General features: G+C 35.9%; 1 protein-coding gene across 6 annotated transcripts in view; it reads right to left on the bottom strand.

The window, feature by feature from the left end:
* Positions 1 to 11,237: 11,237 nt before the first annotated feature.
* The window catches only part of NUP37 (nucleoporin 37), a 39,865-nt gene continuing 30,455 nt past the window's right edge, over positions 11,238 to 20,647 (bottom strand). For all 6 annotated transcript variants that reach the window (XM_063075704.1, XM_063075705.1, XM_063075707.1 and 3 more), the window contains 5 exons: positions 20,095 to 20,185; positions 13,375 to 13,556; positions 12,872 to 12,922; positions 11,976 to 12,069; positions 11,238 to 11,502 (listed from right to left, as the gene is read on the bottom strand). In XM_063075704.1, the coding sequence (XP_062931774.1) occupies positions 11,389 to 11,502; positions 11,976 to 12,069; positions 12,872 to 12,922; positions 13,375 to 13,556; positions 20,095 to 20,185 (532 nt within the window). In that variant the 3' untranslated portion in view covers positions 11,238 to 11,388. The remainder of the gene's footprint in view (positions 11,503 to 11,975; positions 12,070 to 12,871; positions 12,923 to 13,374; positions 13,557 to 20,094; positions 20,186 to 20,647) is intronic.

Below are 20,647 nucleotides of genomic sequence, written 5' to 3'. Positions count from 1 at the left end.
TTCCCGCCGGAAGGAAACGCCTCCCCGCTCGCCAATCTCTCGGCGGCTCCCGCAGAGCCCGCCTCTTCGCTCGGCATTCTGGGATTGATAGTTCTTGGTCCGGATTGTGCCGTAAGCCTGCGGGACGCTGGGTGTAGCAAGGTTGCAGTTCTAGTAGCAAAAGCTTAAAACGTCAGGAATTTTGTTAGTCCTGTCTGTTATATAAATAGCTTCGTAATTCGTTGAACAACAACAACAAAATTTTTGTACTACTAAGCGCCGGATACTTTGCTAGGCCTTGTTGGGAATAAAAAGATTGAGTAAGATTGAGCCTTCTGCACTGGAGAGGCTGATGCTCTGAAGACGGAGATAAGACCTGTTTCCAAAGCTCCTTATAACATGAAATAAAATGTCAAATGCTCAAGGTGAGGCACAAACAAGGTGAGGCACAAGGAAGTGACAACCACTTAGATCATCAAAAAGGTGGAACAGTGACCTGGGAAGAGCTTTGCATGTGGAATTTGAAGATCTTGGTTCAGATTTTGACTTTGCAGTTTATCAGCTCTGTGACCTAGGACAAATCACCTAGCCAAAAGTTTGAACCCCTCCTATGTATGGAGCAAGATGCTCAGTACTGAAAAGAAGAGAATAGTCTCTGCCTTCAAGAAAGAAATAGTTTATGCAGAGTTTAGCTGTGCAACATCTAGACAGACATGCAAACAAAATACTGTGAAAGTTGGGGGTGTGCAAACGATACACACAAACACTCATGTACACATGGACATGCGCACCTACACAGATGGTACCATAGATAAAGGGTGCACCTAAGAACTCTGAGAAAACCAGAAACGGTAGATTTTCAGCAGCTACTTAATATTAAGAGGGGTTAGGCAGACGATTTGGGGTGGACCTTTGTACAAACAAAGGTACAGAGGCATGAGGAATTATGGTATGTAGGCAAAAGGCAAACTGTTTGGTTTTGTTAAAGCAAAAAGTCTCAGAAATGGAGAATGGTAGGAAATGAGGTGGGAGAAGTAGACAAAAAATGCCCATTAAGGACCTTTTATGCCAGAACTGATACCATAGTCCATGCTTCCCTAAGTGTGTTCCATGGACCACTGGTATCAATTACTTGGAAGAGGGTGGTGCTTCTTGAAATAAACATTCCAGAGATTGACCTCAAATAACCTGAATCAGGACTTTGGGGGGAGGAGCCTAGGAATCTGCATTTTATCCAACTCCCACACCACCCAGGATTATTCTGAACCCAAAGGTTTGAAAATTACTTCCATAGGTGGTGGGAACCATTAAAAAATTCTGAGCAGAGGAGTGACATAATCCAAATTTGTTAAAATGTTACACAATGCGTGGCATGTAGATGTGTAATAAATATTGGAAATAGAAAAGTTAAAGGTAGTATTTGTACAAGTAAAAATAGGAGGTCAGAGCAAGGAAGGATATGATGAGGAATACTTTTAAATACATCTGTCCATGTTTCTGACTAGTTTTGTATCATTGAATACTTCATTGTTATCTTTCAACAAACATCTACTGAACACCTTTTATGTTCTAATACTGTACTAGTGCCACACCTATAATTAACACAAACATTGTGACAGTTCTATGCAACTGTACTGATGTTTTGTTTTTTCACCTTGATAAAGACCATATGAGTTGGAATTTTTCCGTTAGACTATAAATTCCTTAAAGCAAGTATTATTATTTTTTAATGACTCCTCTATTAGTACCAGCTACTCTTCTTTTCAGTACAACTCATTAATAATTTTCATATGCAGTCTTGAAGGCTTACTATGATCCAGGCATGGTGCCTGGCATTGAAGAGCCATCCTTCTGTCCATCAATCCATCCAACAGATATTCCCTACTATGTACGAAGCACTGTTATATAAATCATGGATACAGAAGTGAATATTCAACAATTCTGCTCTCATGAAGGTAAGTAGATAATAAATAGATAAACATATTAAGTTGCTTATAGTCCAGATCGGGAGACAGAAAAATGAAAAGAGATTAATAGTGTGATAAAGGCTAAAGAAGGCTGGCTGTTTAGCTTAGTTGGTTAGAATGCGGTGTTATAACACCAAGGTCAAGGATTCTGATCTCCATACTATCCAGCCAACAAAAACAAAAAAGACTAGGCTAAAGTATGCCCTGAAGAGGAGAAGCTGAAGAGGTGGCTTTCTGGCAGAGCTGATGGTCTGAGCTGAGTTCTGAAGACATAAAAGTTAGCAAGATGAAGAGGAATGAGGAGGGGTACTCTGCCTTGTTCACTACTAAGGCCCTAGCCTAGTGTCTGACCTATAGTAAAACCTTAATAAGTACCTGTTAAATGACACTGGGGCCTGATAGTTTGGGTGTGTTGTCCCCCAAAACTCATGCAGAAATCATCCCCAATGTGACAGTGTTGGAAGCTGTTTGAGTCATGGGGGCGGATCCCTCATGAATGGATTAATGCTCTCCCTAAGTGGGGGGATTAATGAGCGAGTTCTCACTCTATTAGTTCCCAGGAGAGCAGGTTGTTTAAAAGACCCTGGCATCTCATCTCTCTCTCTTGCTTCCTCTCGCCATGTGATCTGCTTGTACCCACCAGCTGCCTGCCGCTTTCCGCCATGAGTAGAAGCAGCCTGAGGCCCGTGCCAGATGCAGCCAAATAAACCTCTTTTTCTTACAGATTACCTAATCTCAGGTATTTCTGTTATAGCAACACAAAACCGACTAATACAGAGCCTAATGGCCCTTGTCTTCCACGTCTTACTTGATCTTCCATGAGCTCTTGATGGTGAGACTTACAACTCTGAGTACTCACCTTATTACCCTCCCTGAACTGACTCCCCAACTGGTCAGAGTAGCCTTCTTCCCCAGAGCCGCGTGAGGCTTCCAGTCAGAGGAAAAAGTAAAAAACCAATCAGTTACTTCACGTTTATGTTTAAATATAAGTAGCAGGCATTCACTTATATATAAATATGAGGATACTTCAAAAAGTTTGTGGAAAAATAGAAATAAAAGAGAATACAGGGCTGGCTAGTTAGCTCAGTTGGTTAGAGTGCAGCCTTATAACACCAAGGTCACAGATTGAGATTCCCTTACTGGCCAGCCACCAAAATAAAAAAGTAAAAAATAATTTAAAAAGGGAGAATACAAATCTTTACATGAACTTTTTGAGGATCTCGTGTATATATAAATATGTAACATATATGGTTCTATATATGTAGTACGCAACTATAGAAACATGAACTTGTTCTTGGCCAATTGACAAAAAATTTTTTAAAAGTGGTTTGGTTTCTTAAAAGACAAATACTATGCAGAAGAAGTGATTTCTAGTCAACAAAAAGAAGAATGGCAGTCTCTGTCCATCCTAGGATCCTTGATGATTAATATTCATCGGTCATCCATAGTTCTTGACAGCAGTGCCACTCACATTTTAATAACTGAATTTCTAGGCCTATTAACAACAATCTATAGCTAGAAGTCTTGGCCAACTGTCAGAAATCCTCTGAAATATGTACTCTCTCCTTCAGGCTTTCTCTCACTGATAAAAATGAAATGTATTACCACATTTCATTTACTGTAGTGAATTCTGGAGGCAAAACAAGCAGATTGTAATGAATGCTGGCTTCAAAAGGCAGAGACTATATCTGCCACCTGCATATATCCACTCAATAAAAAAAATCCTAATAATTTTTCAGTAGTTATTGTTTTCATAGCAGATTACTAGAAAACTGCTTGTTTTATCATGGGTAAGTTCTTAGGTGAGGCAAATGATGAAAAGTAAGCTCCTATTTTTATTTTGGGTTCCTCCCTGCTCTGCTTCAGGATAGAATAGAGAGGTACGGCGTTGGTTCATAATTGTGGGAAAATAATTTAAAGGTCCCCATCCTTATCCTCTCCCCCTCCCTTTATCCCTGAGGAGTGATACAAAGTCTGTTGACACTTTGTTAAGTGAAGGAATTCTAGCCTGGTTACTTCAATTGTGTTAAGAATTCAGTTTCAGGCTACTTCTAATTGTTCTGGCTTTCATAACTTAACTCAGAAAGTTGGGTTTTAAGATTATATCCTCTAGACAGGAGTCTAGATTCCTCTTTAGAAAGCTAACTACCTCAAGAGGAGAGACCTGAAGATATTTACAGTGAAGGAGTCCCCAGTAAAAACTGTCCCCAAAGGACAACCCAGTGATTAGCCTGCTTTCTTTGAGGGGGTTGGGAAAAGGCCTGGCTCATTTGTATCTGTGGGATTTTTATTTCTGGAGATGACTTAGTGATGACACAGAGAAGCTAATGCCATTGAAAAACTTTATTACTTATGTTTCTCAAGAGAAGGAGGCACACCATACCATGCAGGGCCAAAGGGAAACATCAGATTTTGGTCAGATGACAGAAACAGGAGTGAGGAGAAAGCCTAGGCAAGAGCCTTTATTGGGGTTTCTGAGAGAAAGCCGAGGCAGAGCAAACAGTTAACTATTCGCTAGTTTGAATAATTATGGCGAGTTATGGGGCATAGGGACTCATCCTCATTTTTCTTGTGTCTGTCCTTAGGTTGATTTAGTGCTGGGGAAATACTGGCTTGGTGTGTGAGAGTTAGATAAAGAAGTGATTGGGGGATATGGGCTCAGTATTGGTTTGCATATGAAGGACATGCTACCAAGTAAGCAGTTTATCTTTAGGAATCAGCCAGCTCTGGGAGAGGCAGTCTCTCCTGGGTCTGTAAGGCCGTAACTGTCAGAGCATCAAGATTACAGAAAATAAGAAAATATAGTTAATATAATTGGCCCTGTGATGAATGGATGCCAAACAGATAAATACAGTATCTAAGAAAACACAGCACACTTACCTTTTAGCACATGTTTTCAGGTAATGCCGTGGTTTCAGCAAAGCACCTCATTCCTGAGACTAGAGTCTCATTGATTCAATTTTTCAAGAAGTGATCAGAGGGGAAGGAGTAGTTGCCTATCATTCTTCATTGAGACTCTCAATCAATCCTCCTGTTTCAGCAAACCCTGAAACACTGCACTCCTCTTCAGAGGAACTGGTGACCCAAGTTCCTTAGCAGGGATATGCTCTAGAGATCCAAGTGTCATTTTACTTTCCTGTCCTAGAAGATGAAGACCATAAAACCACTTCTTTTAATCCTCTTAACAATCCTTGCTGGCATCACTCATGATACCTAGCATATGCTATCTTTATTTTTTTGTGCCCATGGGGTATTGCCAACCTTTTTGCAATTTTTTTTGAAGTCAGAGGCCAGTTTTCATTTTTTATATTCCCTTACACCTATGATGGAGCCATGCACATGGTAGACAGTTAATATCTGCTTATTTTTAAGCTAAGAATTTTATTATAAAAGTGAAATATTTATCATGAAAAACTTAGAAGAAAAATACATAGGAAGAATAATATCACCCATAGTCACTCTTCTTAAGAGTAACCATTACCATTTTTATAGAGCTATGGTACTTTAACATGAATTCACTAAGTTGGATTTTCTCCTTCTTTGGTAGGGTAGAAATGTGGTAGGACTCAGCCATGAGTCTTTGCTTAGCTTTGTACACCTTTGATACACTCTGTCTTCCTCATAGAATAATCCTCTCCACTCATTTAAAAAAAAAAAAAAGCAGAAATGATGCCACTATCAGCTGCTTCTAATTAACCTCCACTGGCTTTTTCAGTAAATGACTCAGTACCTGGACTTCTTAAAGCGGTCAGATTGTTTTGAATCACAACCACATAAAAACACTTAAAACTACTCTGGAAGTTCAACATCAACATTTCTCCCCGAAACCCTGTTTCTAGAGTCCAAAATGATCATGTTAGAGCCTTTGCTATTACCCCTTTAAAAAAAGGCTGGGCCAGAAGTTGTGAGCCAGTCAGTCTAGGAAAGTCGTTCACAATGTTTTCCAGTACAAGAAAACCTTTTTAATACAAAAAAAATTTTGAGGAACCCAAAGTGATTGTGGCTGGCCATTTAATATTTATTGAGTAAATACATACACGTTATTGAGGGAGATTTAAGATAGGAATATGTGGAAATGGGTGAGCTATTTTGGGAAACCCATCTTAAAATCATTCAAAGATAGTTTTCTCTTCCTATTTTCCAGTGTAGGTTCTATTAGTGTTCCTATAATACATCCTGCCTTAGAAAGTATTGTCCCCTATATATCACACTGGCAAGAATGGCTAAAGTATTCTGGCTTTCTTCCAAACTCCAGAGCCAAACCTGGAGTCACATAACAGATAATCAAGATGACAGACACATGTTGATATATCCGGGAAGTATTTAACCCTCTCAAGATGTCTGTATGAGATCTCCAAAAGTTTCTGTGTCTGAATGGGAGTTAAGGGTTCATTCGCAGGCTCATTTCCTCTCCTGTTATGCTGTTTTGGAGGAGGAAGTGGCAGATGGCAGGGCACCTGAAGTCAATGTCTGTTAGAAATATGTAAGCAAGTTTGATTTTGGGGCTGTCTCAGGACCCCAGGACCCCAGGAGGTCAAGGCTTCTAAAGAAGAGGACTTTGATAGTGGTAATATGAACTTAATTTTGACAAACTCTAGCAATAATTCCATATTCTTTCAAGTATTTGCCATCAATAGGTTGGGAAGCAATGACTCAAGGTTTTATAAAGATTATATGTACATAGAACACATATTAGTTATTGAGGTAAGGGGGTGGAATGATGGGAAAAAGAATAGGTAAAAAACAGAATTCCAGAACTGTTCTGTAGGCATGGGGCTTAATGTATTTGTGGGGTAAGTCCAGGATGGAATGAGACCTATAAAACAGCTGTATATATGACCAGTCCTGTATGAGCACTTGCTCAAAATTAAGTGCTAGAGAAATGTTATTACATAAACCTAATATTAGAGCTCTATAGATTTCAGGTGAGGAATACCCCTACAAATGTTCTCCTGGAACAGGCAGTTTGGAAACAAAAGCATCATTAGTTGTTCACAACACAGACTGAGGCACTACTACCCAAATCTTAGGAGAATCAGCCCTACAGAACATTTGGCAAAGTATTTAAAATTCCAGAGAGTCTAAATCTGAATGAAAAAAAAAAAAAAAACCCAAAAACTTTTTTGTAGGCTGGAAATCAAAATGAGCTATTATACAATAATTACAATAAAATATATCCAGCTTATTCTATCTGCAACAAACAACTAGTTTTTATTAGTATTAGTGAAAGAATGAGCTATTAACCAAAGAAACATTAAATTAAGAAAAGATGGTTGAAAGAAGTTCATTAAAAAGTAACTTACATTGGTTTGCTTTAAACTTAATGTCAACTAAGAAACTCATTTCTTAAGGTTATGGTCTAAGTAAAAATGAACCAAAATGAACTTACTTGGTTAGACAGTCTCCATCTTCTTTATCACTGTGGTATAATTTATGACTTAGTTGCCTCTGGCTTACTTTAGGGGTTAGTTGTCTGGGTCTTATATCCTTAATACATTGTCTCAAAAATAGATTTCCTAAAACAGTATTAGAAAGCTCTTGCTTGAGATAGTTGCAAAGATTAACCTTAATTTTGGCCAGAGTCTAATCTTGTCTGGATTTGGCTCAATGATAGTACAACAGCTGTGTTTATAAAAAAAGATCAAAGTTTTCTGTTTAACCACTATTAGAAGCAAAGATACCAGCAGTATTTATTATCTTTTGCTACAAGGACACTCAATTCCATACAGTATTATAAATGCAGTTGGTAGAAATGTATATTTCATAAATTCCTCAATCTATTGGGTTACTCAAATTGTTTGCAAAGGCTGAGAAACCTGGTTGCTTCCCTTTTTACTTATTATAGTGCATATGGATTTTACAAGCATATGTTCAGTGTTAAAAGTCCCAAGGTAGAGTATTCTGTTAAAAATTAGTTGAGAAGGCAAATAGCTATATGACAAAGACATAAGTTAAACAGAAATAAGCTGAACTAAAGAAATTTCCAAATGTCACTTGATCCTACATAAGGGCAACAATTGTTTTTACTAAGGTAGTTCAAAGAACAGTTGAAAAGGTCAGAAATTAGATTAAATGCTTTTGATTTTCTATGAAGCCTGTGTTCATGCAAGAAAAAGAAACTGATTATGTTGAGTTTGAGTAATGAATATGTCATAAAATGTATATTCTTTTTCTTTTTGTGAAAGGAGATGTTCAAAGCTGATATCCTATTTTGCTGTGTTACTGTGTTTAGGTAACAAATGATTGCTATAAATTAAAATCATGTTAATAAATAAAGAAAACTTCTAGCTATGTTTTAAAGGACATATTTCTTTAAATGTATAATTAGAAACGAATGTTAGCTGTTTGGAAATCCTTTTCAAATGCCTGTTAAAATAAATGTTTTTGAATCAGCAAGGTGTTAAGATTAAAGAGACAGAGTGTTCTCTCCAGTCCTTGTTACTGAGCACTCAGACAGCTTGATAAGGATATATTAGAATAGAATGCTGCTTCTGAGGACTTGACCAAGGTCTCATGAGGAAAATGTGGAAATGGATCATCATAATGATCATTTTAACCCGACAAATTTTATGTGAGCTCAGAGCTAAGGCTACTACTGGTATAGTATAAAGTTGGGTTCAGTTGTGTTTAACTTTTTGAGTTATAGAAAAACATGCAACTAACTACTTTTTCTCTCCTTAGAACTATTAAAATCAGTCTCGGGCACAATACCGTCTCACAACTTCCCAATCAGCATTTCTGGGATAGTGTCAGATTTTGGACAATTACAAAAAAACAGACACAAATATGCAAACCAGATTTCAATTTCTTCTCCACTGACGTGAGATTCAAAACAGCAACAGGAAAATTTCTAGGTCAGTGTCAATATGTAGTCACAAATTACCAAAGTAAGAAACAAATTGGAGTGCATGGGTGTGTGATTTTGTGTTTTGGCATGGGAGAGACACTGAAATATTCACAACATACAAGCCAAATCATAAAAATAAAATAGGACTTATAATCCCATCATTTTGAAAGAGTAGGATTTAGCTCTGACATCTTGCAGATTTGTGATATCCTGACTTTTGCTTCAACAGTACTAAATAATACCAGTCTTAGAGCATAAGTACAAGATTTTTTTTCTTTCCATGATGTTTGTAAGTGAAGCAATTCTGAGGAAAACTTAATTTCAACAGAAGAAAAACCCTCAGACACATTTATAAACAAACAAGGAAATAGTAAAACTGGGACACAAACACAGTATCAGATCTCATGTTATTTATCAGGAATTAGAAGTGATGACCAGTAACTAATTTCCCATAAACATTTCCTTCTGTCTTAGTCTAATTTAAACATATTTCAAAGAATAAAGTTTACTAAGGAGAAAGAATATCATTATACCATTTCAAAGTATTTGAACACAATAAAGTTTAACAACAAGGGGAGATAGAAAGTGGTCCTGTAGCTAATATGTAAGATTTAAAAAAAGAAAAAGAGGTTAGAGATCTCAATGCTCACTTAGGATAAAGTATATTCCATTCTTGAAACTAACAGGTAAAGGCAACCCTTTCACTTCTTGAGAATGTCTTATCTTATAGTCACAATATTAACTGACAAATGAAACCACCATTTTCATCCCTTTGAGGATAACACTTCCTGCCTTTTTTGGTCATAACTATATTTACATGACCACCATGAACTATCTTTCCGCAAGACAGTTTCCCCTAATGACAGAGAGCAGTTCTATTGGGTAATCTCATCAGATAACTTTTATATTTTGGATATAAATATATCCAGAGAATCCAGTTCCTGGATTCCCAAGCTCAATATTCTCATATCCCCAATCTCCCTTCCCAAACACAACCCACTCAATTCCTACATGTTTTTCTAAGTATAAGACAAAAATTTTCGAATATACTGGCCCAAGTCATGACCTCTTTATTTTTTGGATACATCCTGAAATGACAAATTCTTCCAAGTCACTATTGATACTGTATCCCTTTGGCCTGCCTACTTTGATGCTTTTAGGCATCTCTGTCCCTTCATAGAGACTGTTTAAGAGAGCCATGTCAAAATTCCTTGCTCTTTGCTTTTTCCTTTGTAAGTTCAAAATCTGCTTATAAAGGGGTAAAGGAAACTATTTCTATTATTTGGTAAGAAAACTTGAGTAAAAATATTTTATTGGCATCATTAGAAATAAATCTCAATTCTCAAAAATAAGAACTACACATCTCTAAAGTAAATTAATAATATCTAAAAATCTCCAAACTGTGTGGCAGACACATGCTAAGTATTTTCATTTACCTTTATTTAATCCTCACAGCAACTGCATGAGATAATGATTTCTACGTCCATTTTACAAGAGGAAATGAAGCTTGAGAGAGAGAGTATTATCTTGCAGGAACACAGTTTGTAGGAATTTATTTAACTGTATACATAACGGAGAAGCAGAACCATACTCTTATACTCTTCTGACTACATCTTGATGTGTCACAAAAACATGACATGGCTCTTTTACATAATGCTGATTTTAATGGTCCTTGAGGGGTGAATACAGTTCTACTCTTATTTCCACTAAGTGCCACCTCAAAAACATCTAAGTTTCTTGGTAAGAATAGTTACGATCCATAAAAGGGATAGGCTCTTAAAGGTATAAACTATCAGTCACTTTTCAAGGTAATCTTTAACCCATATACCAGATGTTCTAAGAATGTTGAGATGTCCAGACCAAAGGAATTTGCATATAGTAAACAAGGTTGAGTAACATAATCAGTCACATTTTTTGAGAAATTTAAACCAGGGCTGGCCGGTTAGCTCAGTTGATTATAGCCCCGTGTTATAACATCAAGGTCAAGGGTTCAGATCCCCAGTCTGGCCAGCCACCCCCCAAAAAAGAAAGAAATTGCAAGCCATTTTTAAATGTTAAATTGAATAATAGTCCTTAATAATTACTGAGGAAGTTACAACATCCCCACACATATAGATTGCTAACAAAAATATATACAAACATACATATACATTCAACCACTTCCAGAGTACACTGAGGGATCTTTTTCTCCTTTGTAAATGTTTGTGTCCCTGAGAGTAGCATATACTCAAAAAATAGAAGACGGGATACACTTTGAAAATCCTTTGATCAAATCAAAAGTGTTATTTTCTCCTAGTCATCTCTTTTCTGGACCTGAGCTGCTGAGCCAATTTTAAAGTATTACAAGATGAATGGGGGGGGAAAAAAAAAATACACACACACACACACACACACACACACACACACACACACACACACACACACACAAACAGAATAAGAAAATATTTCAAACCATCAACATTTTATTTTATTTAGAAAAGCAACAACTGAGACATTTCTAGAGCTTACAGTATATTTGATACAAAAATATGGAGTTCTCCAAGATATGTAATAAAAACACAAAGTTTATAAATCTAAGGTAAGGGAAAATTTATTTTACATTTCAGTCACCCAAAACAACAGCTTGTGGTCTCCTCCAATTGCACACAGAGGGAGAGTCCTATGCCAGGAAAGGCCAGATCCAACAGCTACAGAACCAATGAGGATGGGCTATAAAATATGTGAAGAATTAAAAAAGTACAATATATCTCCAAAGTTAATAAATAAAAACTACTTTCAAAAATAAGAAAGCATTGATACATAGTTAAAAAATATGTTCCCTTAGAGGTGATCTACAAATTATTTACTTGCAGCTGGCCAGAATGAAGGATACAATCCATCTAAGAATAACTGTTGCAGCCCAGACTCAAACATTTTTGCAGTCTACATCAACCAAGCAAGTGAAATTAAATTAATATATTTAAGTGAAAGAGAAAATATAAAAGCAACTGAAGAAATGAAATGCTTCTTATATGAATATTGGCAAACAAAGTCCATTGCTACTGGTGATTTAAACATCAAAAATGCCTTCTCTTTCAATTTAAGCAGATAATAGACAAATTACAAATTTGGGGGCTGTGGGTGGAAAAGTCAAGCACACAAATTAAGAAAACTGCATATGCCACAAAACAGTTCCACGTTACCTGAGGGTGTCCTAAATGATGAATTTGAAACTGGCTTGCCATTTTGCCAGGATAACCAGTGGTTGCAAACAAGTTTTCATTAATTGTGGACCATCTAAGAAATAGGAAAGCATAAAAATAAATACAGTGCCCTACAGATAACTTCAAGCTTTTCTGAACCAGGTTACTTCTTTTTGCACAAAAGCAATAGTTTTATAATCCTAAATTTGTTAATATGGCTTTACAATTAGACTGGGAATTCCAGGTTAGTAGCTATAAATATTTTCTCATTCTGTAAATTTTATAAAGTGCCTATTACGTGTCACTTCATTAAGTTCCAAAGTTATGCAAGGTTAACACAGTCCCTTTCTTATAACCAAAGAGCTAACAATATGGTGAGAGACACGGACAAGGCATCAGACAAACTATCCATAATACTACACAATGGAATATTATAAAAAATGAATAGAAAAAAACCATGGTAGACATGTATTTTAAGTGAAAAAAAAAGTAGCATGTTTGTAGATATATACAATCTAGCATGTTCTCATTTAAAGAACAACAATAAAGTTTACATGAATAAACATGGGTCCCCTATATTTACACATTTATCAGCATAGAACAATAAGGAAGCATAATGTACTCCAAAATGCTAGGGTGGTACTGGTGGAGTGGCAACATGTTGTTCTGTGTTGTAAAAGCGTTCAAGGAAAATATTTGAAAAACAAGCCAACTTCTTGTCTAGACAAAAAGACAAAAGGAAAGACTTAGTTGGGATAGCAAAATAACCACTTATAAAACAATCAGGAAAAAAAAAAAAATCCAGTGCAAAGGAGAGGACTGGGAAAGTATTCCAGTAGTGGCATAGCACAATGTCAAAATATCAAATTATATCTCCGACAAAAATGGTACATTACCTGAATAAGTAGGCTTGATCCATGTGAACAGGTCTCTTATCTTGAGGATAACTAAAAGATAATATTTTGCATTTTCTGTGTTAGATTCAAGTAGGTAAATGGTATTTTCTCTTTCAAGGACAGAATGCCCAATATACGTAAACTATAACAAAATTCCAAATAAGCATTCAGTTACAATAGATGAAATACAATAAAACATGACTTAGAATCACTACAGAGCACCATCGCTCAACAGGGTCAGTGTTTTTCTTCTTTTCTAACATAAGTAAACATTGCACAGATCAAAGATTTCTTTCTTTGCATTGTCCTTTCTGGGTTACTCCCAAAGTAAATCTGCAAAACATGATTATGTTATATAAAAACCCACAGCTCTGGCCCTCCTACAGGAGGGACTTGTTTTCACTTTACGGTGAGGCTTATGTATACAAGGATGGCCCAATGGATCATTTGGCAATAGCTACTGATTTTTTGGTAAGCAATAGACACATATACTGAAGCAGTACCTGGACCTAGTAATATCCCAAATTAACCAATCATTTCCTGCAACAGCTCCAACTTTGAAGGTGTTTTTTAAGCACCAGTGTGCTGACATTAATGGCATTTGTTCTGATTCAAGAGACAAAATAGCCTGTTGGGCCAAAAGATCATAAAATCGGATTGTTCCATTCTTCTCTGCAACCATCAGCTGTAAGACAGAAAAATAAAAAGAAACTCAATTGCTTATCTTACTAGCTAAATCTGCGAAGTAAGCAGAGATTCCATGTTATGCACTAAAATGTAAATTACAAATAGAAGATCATATGCAAAGGAAATAACATAAGGTTATGTAAAAATCTCTATCAAATATAGAAACCTTACAGAAAACTTGCAAAAGAAAGACTCAAGAAAGTTAGGTACGATTTTAAGTGATGATGTACGGTCACTAGCAAGAAGAGATCAACCTACAGATTCATTCTGAGAAAAGTTATCTTTGAGTTATGTTAATATGTTGTCTAGAAAGGACCACTAAGTATGTATCTCTCAACAGAAATATATTTAAGTGTGACACATTCTTATGGAATTTAAATTTGTGTCCAGAATGGAAGGCAGCATGGCATAGTTAAAGAGCACAGATAGGCCTGGGTAGCAAGGCTGCTTCCTCCATTTAAATGCTGAATGCCTCTGCCATTGTGACTGGCAGCTATCTCATTTCTAAAAGGGAGATGTGAGGATAAGAATAGCTACAGGGCTGTTGTCATGATTAAGTGAATATTGTATATAAAGCATCCAGTACAATGCTTGACACATAGTAGCCACTCAATAAATAGTAGCTACTATTATTTCAGTCCTTTATTCTAAGATACCACTGATTTAAGTTGCTCAATAAATTAATCAGTTTTATCTATCTATGAAATACTTAAATGCACAAATTAATTAAAAGATAAATCCCAACTTTACAAAATGAAATATTAGAATGTGAGAAAATTTGTTTCTTAGACTCAAGTGAGTATGGCATTAGGATACCCATTTGTGGGAGGTAAGATAGAGAGATTGCTGTGAATATCTAAGCGTTTGAACAGTTGATGCCCAAACAAAATGCTCTGAGAAATTCTCTACATCTTCTGTAAAGTTCTTAGTTTTTCAGAATGTTCTTTTAATTCTGATTATATTACGGTGAAAACATCTCAGAAAATGTGAAGTAGTAGTGTAGACTGGAAAGAATGTGGGACTTGGCATCAAGAATCCTGGGCTCTACCACTTAATTTGTTGAATGACCTGGGGGTTGCTTTTTTCTAATCTGTAAAATGGGGGATAATTATATCATACCTGAAAAGTTATTGTATGGTTAAAATGTGACTGTATCTAAGTACTTTCCTAAACCCATAAAACACTATAAAAATATTGTTACCATTCCTAACAAAACAGGTCATCTCTGGCTCTAGGCTTCGGGCAGTCATTCTCTTCTTCTTCTAGGAGTCCTTTACGCAGCATCTTACCTGTATTTCTATGTATACACATTTTCAAAGCACACAAACACAAACACACACACACACACATACACACAGTCAATTCTCATTATTCATGGTAGTTAGGTGTTATAAAGTTGCTACCAACACTGAATTAGTGAATATTGAACCATTGCTCCTATTGGAAATACAGGGTTAAGTTCCTGTGAGCCTCTCTTCACAACATTTTCATCAACCATAACCTTGTTTTATTTTTGTTTCTGTTTAAAGATGCTTTATGCAATATATAGTTGATTCATTAACAATGAACTCACAGCCAACATGTGCTATATACCTCATGCCTGAACAAAGCTTATCTAACACATGTATTTTCTCCATAAGATACATCACAGCCTTCTTGCACTTAGGGACTCTAGACTTCAGTACCATGCTTGGGGCTCATTTTATTCAGTGAAATCATCAAGAAAAAGCACAAAAATGTGAAAAATGTGGCACTAAATAGACCATGAAAAGGATACTTACAGTATGAGAGAGAGTTAAAAAAAGACTACAGCATGTTTCCTTAATGTGTGCATTAGCTGACTCAAATCTTTTCCTGCTCTGTGCATGTTGTGACTGCAAAAGTGCACTAAGTATTGATTTTAGGGTTATAAATAAATTTTAGTGAGTAGGTGCATTCAAATCTATGAATAATGAAGATCAACTGCATACACATGCACATGTAAAACACAATGTTAATTCCAACAGAAGACATAATCCTTGATCTCAAGAAACTTCCCATCTAGAAAAGAGAATTATGAAAAAAACTGATAATAATTTGAGGCAAAATGCCCTGGACTGCAAAAGAAAGAGGAATTATTATAGAATATAGGTAATCTTTGGAATTATGAAATTCTTAATAGAAGAGGTAGAATTTAAAACTATCCTTTAATGATAGGCAAATAATGTTAATACTGCTAACAATAAATACAGTGAGGCCAATGACAAATACACAACAAAAACAAGTACAACACCAAGGTAAGAGCTTTACATGTCCTACTTTATTTAATCCTCAAGACCACTGTGTGAGAAAATTACTATCGTTAATCGCATATTTCAGATGAGGCTCAGAGTGATTAAAGTAACTTGTTCAAGATCTCACTCCCAGCCCATGAAGGAGCCTGAATTTGAACCCAAGTCTGTCTGGCTACAGAGTACGTGTATTTCCTACTATAAAGCTAGACTGATGAAGACACTAGTGAGTGGTCTAGTGTGCTACAGTCTGGGATGGGGAGGGATTAGAAATGGGAGGAGATCGAAGATATACTAGGACCTAGTAAAGACATTTGAGATTTTGAGTTTGAATATGAAAATCTTGAGGATTTCAGGTATAACTTGTGGACTATGGAAGGGCCACGTCTATATGAACCCAGGTCTTAAGACAGAAGGGACAGTAAAGCATCATGGGTAATAGTATAGCTTCTATAACCAGTCTGGTGGGGAGATGGGAAGGAGGAGTGGTCCCATCTTTGCCTTCAGGAGCTATATGATTTTGGACAAATTACTTACCTTTCTGTGCTTCATGTTCTCATCAGTAAAATGAGGCTAATAAACAGTACCTACACTTCATAGAGGATGGTGTGAGTTAATACATGCGAAGCACTTAAAACTGTCTGGCATAGACTAGGCACTCTAAAACATTAGCTACTATAGGTTTAGGTCAGACTGAAAACTCAGTTCTAATGAAAAATTTTTTTGTTTTGTTATTTATTGTTTTTAAAACTATGCTCAATTGTGACAACAGACTTTTTTCGGTGAAAGAGCAGATAAAGTAAAAAAGTTAAGTAAGTTTGGAAACTGCTGACTCCTTTAGGACTCCAAAAAATGTTGCAGGGTGACTCCTTTAGGAGTTCTTAAAACCATAAAAAGTAATATGAACTGTGAGTCTCCAGGGAGGAAATACCTAAAGTAGCACAGAACAGTGTAGTACTTGAACCAGATTGAGTTCAAATCTGTGACTGTGTGACCCTGAACAAAACCTTTCGGTGCTTCATTTTTCTCATCTACAAAATGGATAGAGTAAAGCTACTGACCTTAGAGTGTTTTGTGAGGATTCAATAAGAGAATACATGTAAAGTACTCAGCACAGTTCCTGGCAAAGAGAAAGCATTCAACAAATGTTTGTTGATAAACTACACGTCATTTAGCTGCTCTCTAATTTCATGTCTTTTAAGGTCAGAGACTGAGATGTCCTCAGTCCCAATTCTTTGATCCCATGACATCCTAAACCCTCGGTTCTGTTATTACTACTCACTGAAATCCTAGGTCCAATTGAGGTTTACTGGATTTGAGAGCTTAGTTTCTAGAGGTCTCTTGATTTTTATATCTTTTACTAACTGTTAAATGCCAGTATTTGTTTTGTGCTTTCCAGATTATACGGCTTTTGTGTAGTTTATATTTCATGTGATTTTCATAAGAATTCTATGGGATAGCTAATCATGAACCCATGTCTCTCCTTCTTCTCTGGCTGCCTCATTTTCATCAAGACCAAGCATAAGAGGACAAAAATTCTGGGTTTGATTTGATATGGCAGACAATGATTTGATAAGAGAGCCACTGGATTGTTACAGTTATAATAGTGGCATCAATAATGACAAGCAGCTAAAATTTAGTGCTTACTATGTACTAAAGGACTTTACAAATGTTAACTCATTTAATCTTCATAAGTATCTACTCTACAAGATGAGGAAGTGAAGGCAGTGAATGAGAAAGTTTAAGTAATTTGCTGGAGATCACACAGCTAGTAAGTGGTGGAACTGGGATTTGACTCTAGGTAGTTCACTCAAGGGTCCATACTCTTAACCACTTCTTTGTGCCACTTTTCTGTATTCTAGATTTCTGAGTTTAGTAGTAACATGACAAAACTAGTACTTGAAGAATATCAGTCTAGTAGGCAAAAACGATCAAAGAGAAGAGAGCCAAAGACTTTAGAAACAAGTGAAGGTTTGGCAAGAGTGAGGTATGAGAACAGATAATAGAAAATGCAGCTCAATGAAGAGAGGAATGACTAGAGCTAGTGACAATGAAGGAAAAATTATAAGACCTGGAAAAGTTAGTGTATAGGAAAGGAAGGAATTAGTGATTTTAGGATTTTGAGTTTACATGATTTAAAGCAGAGACTTCCAAATGTTCTGACATCATGGGAACATTAAAGAAGATGGGGTAGGGTGGAATTTTAATAATATATAGAAGAAAAATAGAAATTAAAGCATATGGAAGAAAGGGGTCAGAAATGACAATTAAATTAAGCATTAAGATATAAGTTATGGGATAGAGGTTGTAATAAATGTTCTCATTTCTTATCTAGATCAGTTTTTTAGAAGCAGCCTATTGTAGTTATCTGTGGTGATATCAACATTTTGGTAAAATCCTTGACTATGTTTTAAGTAGACTCACTGCTGTAGAGGAGAAATCTAGGCATAAAACAAAATTTAGGAGAGCTTAGTTTCTAGAGGTCTCTTGATTTTTATGTCTTTTACTAACTGTTTTTTATATCTTTTACTATCTTTTACTAACTGGATTCAGAAATAATACCTACACATTTAATATGAATAAATTAGAACATGTCACTTGTACACATATACGGAGTATAATTCTACTGATGAAAGACCCAATAGATCTGGAACGAATTTCCATCGGATGCCAAGGTTCAGAGAACATACTTATATAGTCTGGGGACTACCTCCTCTGTGAAAGCTGTGATTTAATTAATCCTTCTTTATGTCATCATTCTACTTAACATATTTTATGATTCCAAAACTTATTATCTGTGTTGCTATATTTACATGTTTTTCTTCAAGTCAGTGTATAATAAATGGGAAAGGACCTTATTCATTTTATACACCCTATTATAATACAGGGTACAGTGTAGGTGAGAACTAATCTTTGGAGCAATTCACAAATACGTGGTAAAACAAAAGTTGGCAGAATGAAAAGAAAAAGAAGATACATGCAAAGTTGCTCAAGAGGACCAGGATACTGCAGCTTTAAAAATCAAGCAAGGAAAGTTTCAAGAAGGAGGTGACCAAAAGTGTAAAAAACTGCCTTGAAATTAAGAATAAAGGAAAATGCCATTGAATATGTTGAAAATATCACTCATAACTTCTGAGAGAGTAGTAAAGACTGAGATTACAGAGTTAGATTGGGGATGGGGAAAGAGCAACCATAAGTTAAAAGGAATAGGTGATGTATTTAAATATTTAGAAACACAGGGTATGAAAAAGATAGTTTAAAATTTAAAAGAGAGGCGGAAGAATGTGATTGTTAAGAGCAAGAACTATGGAGCCAGGCTTCTTTGGTTCAAATGCCAATTCTTTTACTTTCTAGCTGTGTGATCTTGGGCAAGTTAACTTCTCTGAGACTTGGTTTACTCATCTGTAAAATGGGGATCATCACAGTACCTATCTCACAGGGTGGTCATGAGGATTAAGTGAGCTAATATATGTGAAATGCTGACGATGGTCCTGGCATATGTAAATGCTATGTATTTGCTATAATCAAACTTATCTTTTTGTGTGAACTTGAGGAAAAAACAGAGTCAATGAAGAAAAAGTATGAAGACATTAGAGGGCTGTGAAAGCAGGGTGACTAAGCACCTGGCATGAGCTCCAGAGAACAGCTGAAGGATTAACTTTAAGAAAGATGAATATGGTAACTTCTTGGATTCTAGGGAAAGATACAATAAATACCGTGATGTCCAAGAGCAGAGACTGACAAATGAAAACTCTTGTTGAATGGCTCCTATTTTCTCAATAAAATAAGAGTTAAGGCCAATTGATAATACAAATTTGTAGTTTACTTTTGGTATTTTAGAAAGCTCTACTCTGAATAGGAATCGAATACCACTCCAGCTAGGACAAATTTGCCTTATGCCACTGCTGTTTTCTGTTTATACTCTATAGCTCACAGGCATGGATGTAACTTTTTTCATTTTTTTAAACCGCAAACTTCTTCTATTAGATCATCTGGGCATCAGTTTTTAGATCGTAATCTACCAAAGATCAGGAAAAGTGCACTCTAAATAAATGTCACTTATGGATGATGGTCGTCAATTAAAAACTTTAGCAATTACAGAGAAACTTTAAAAGTACAGATTTCTAGACTAATGCAAATGCATTTGTGCCAATTAGAGTCTCTGAAGTAGAAAAGTCATTGATTTTTCTCCTCCATGTGTGTATGTATTATATCTGTATATGTCTTTTCAGTTTGATAAAAGAAAGCTAAGTTGTAAATAATAACCTTAAAAGTTTCCTCAGGATGCCAGCACACACTCATTCCAGGGGAATGAAGAACAAAATGAGCTGTCTGCATTCCTTCCAAGTTCCAGATCCTAATAAAAGAATAGGAGTATAATGTTAAATGTTCTTGATACATCACTACTAAAAAAACTAAATTTCCATGAATTTATTTAAAGCTATTAACTATAGAATAAAGGTAAACATTTGTACTAAATGTATATCTTTTAAAGAAAATTATAACACCGCTTTTAGAAAATGTGAAAGTAGTACAAAGAATTAAGTTTTACCACACTCAATCATGGAAAAAAGAGTCACACAAATTCTTTCTTTAATTAATCTAACACAGCAACACTGTAACACGGTAACCAAATTAAATTATTTATATGTTCTTTATTTTGTGGGCAAAATCTTGAAGTTTCTAGGTTACTAATCAGGTTGCATTCCTAAGTGAGTAGTCATTTCAATCAACAGTAATTCCTACCAGGGGTGCTTAAAACACCCCCACACCACCACACATACACATGCACGCACACACACAAACAGCACTCCCATTT

Source organism: Cynocephalus volans, chromosome 12 (genome assembly GCF_027409185.1).
Source record: "Cynocephalus volans isolate mCynVol1 chromosome 12, mCynVol1.pri, whole genome shotgun sequence".
Taxonomy (NCBI): Eukaryota; Metazoa; Chordata; class Mammalia; order Dermoptera; family Cynocephalidae; genus Cynocephalus; species Cynocephalus volans.
This window is presented reverse-complemented; position numbering and strand designations above follow the sequence as displayed.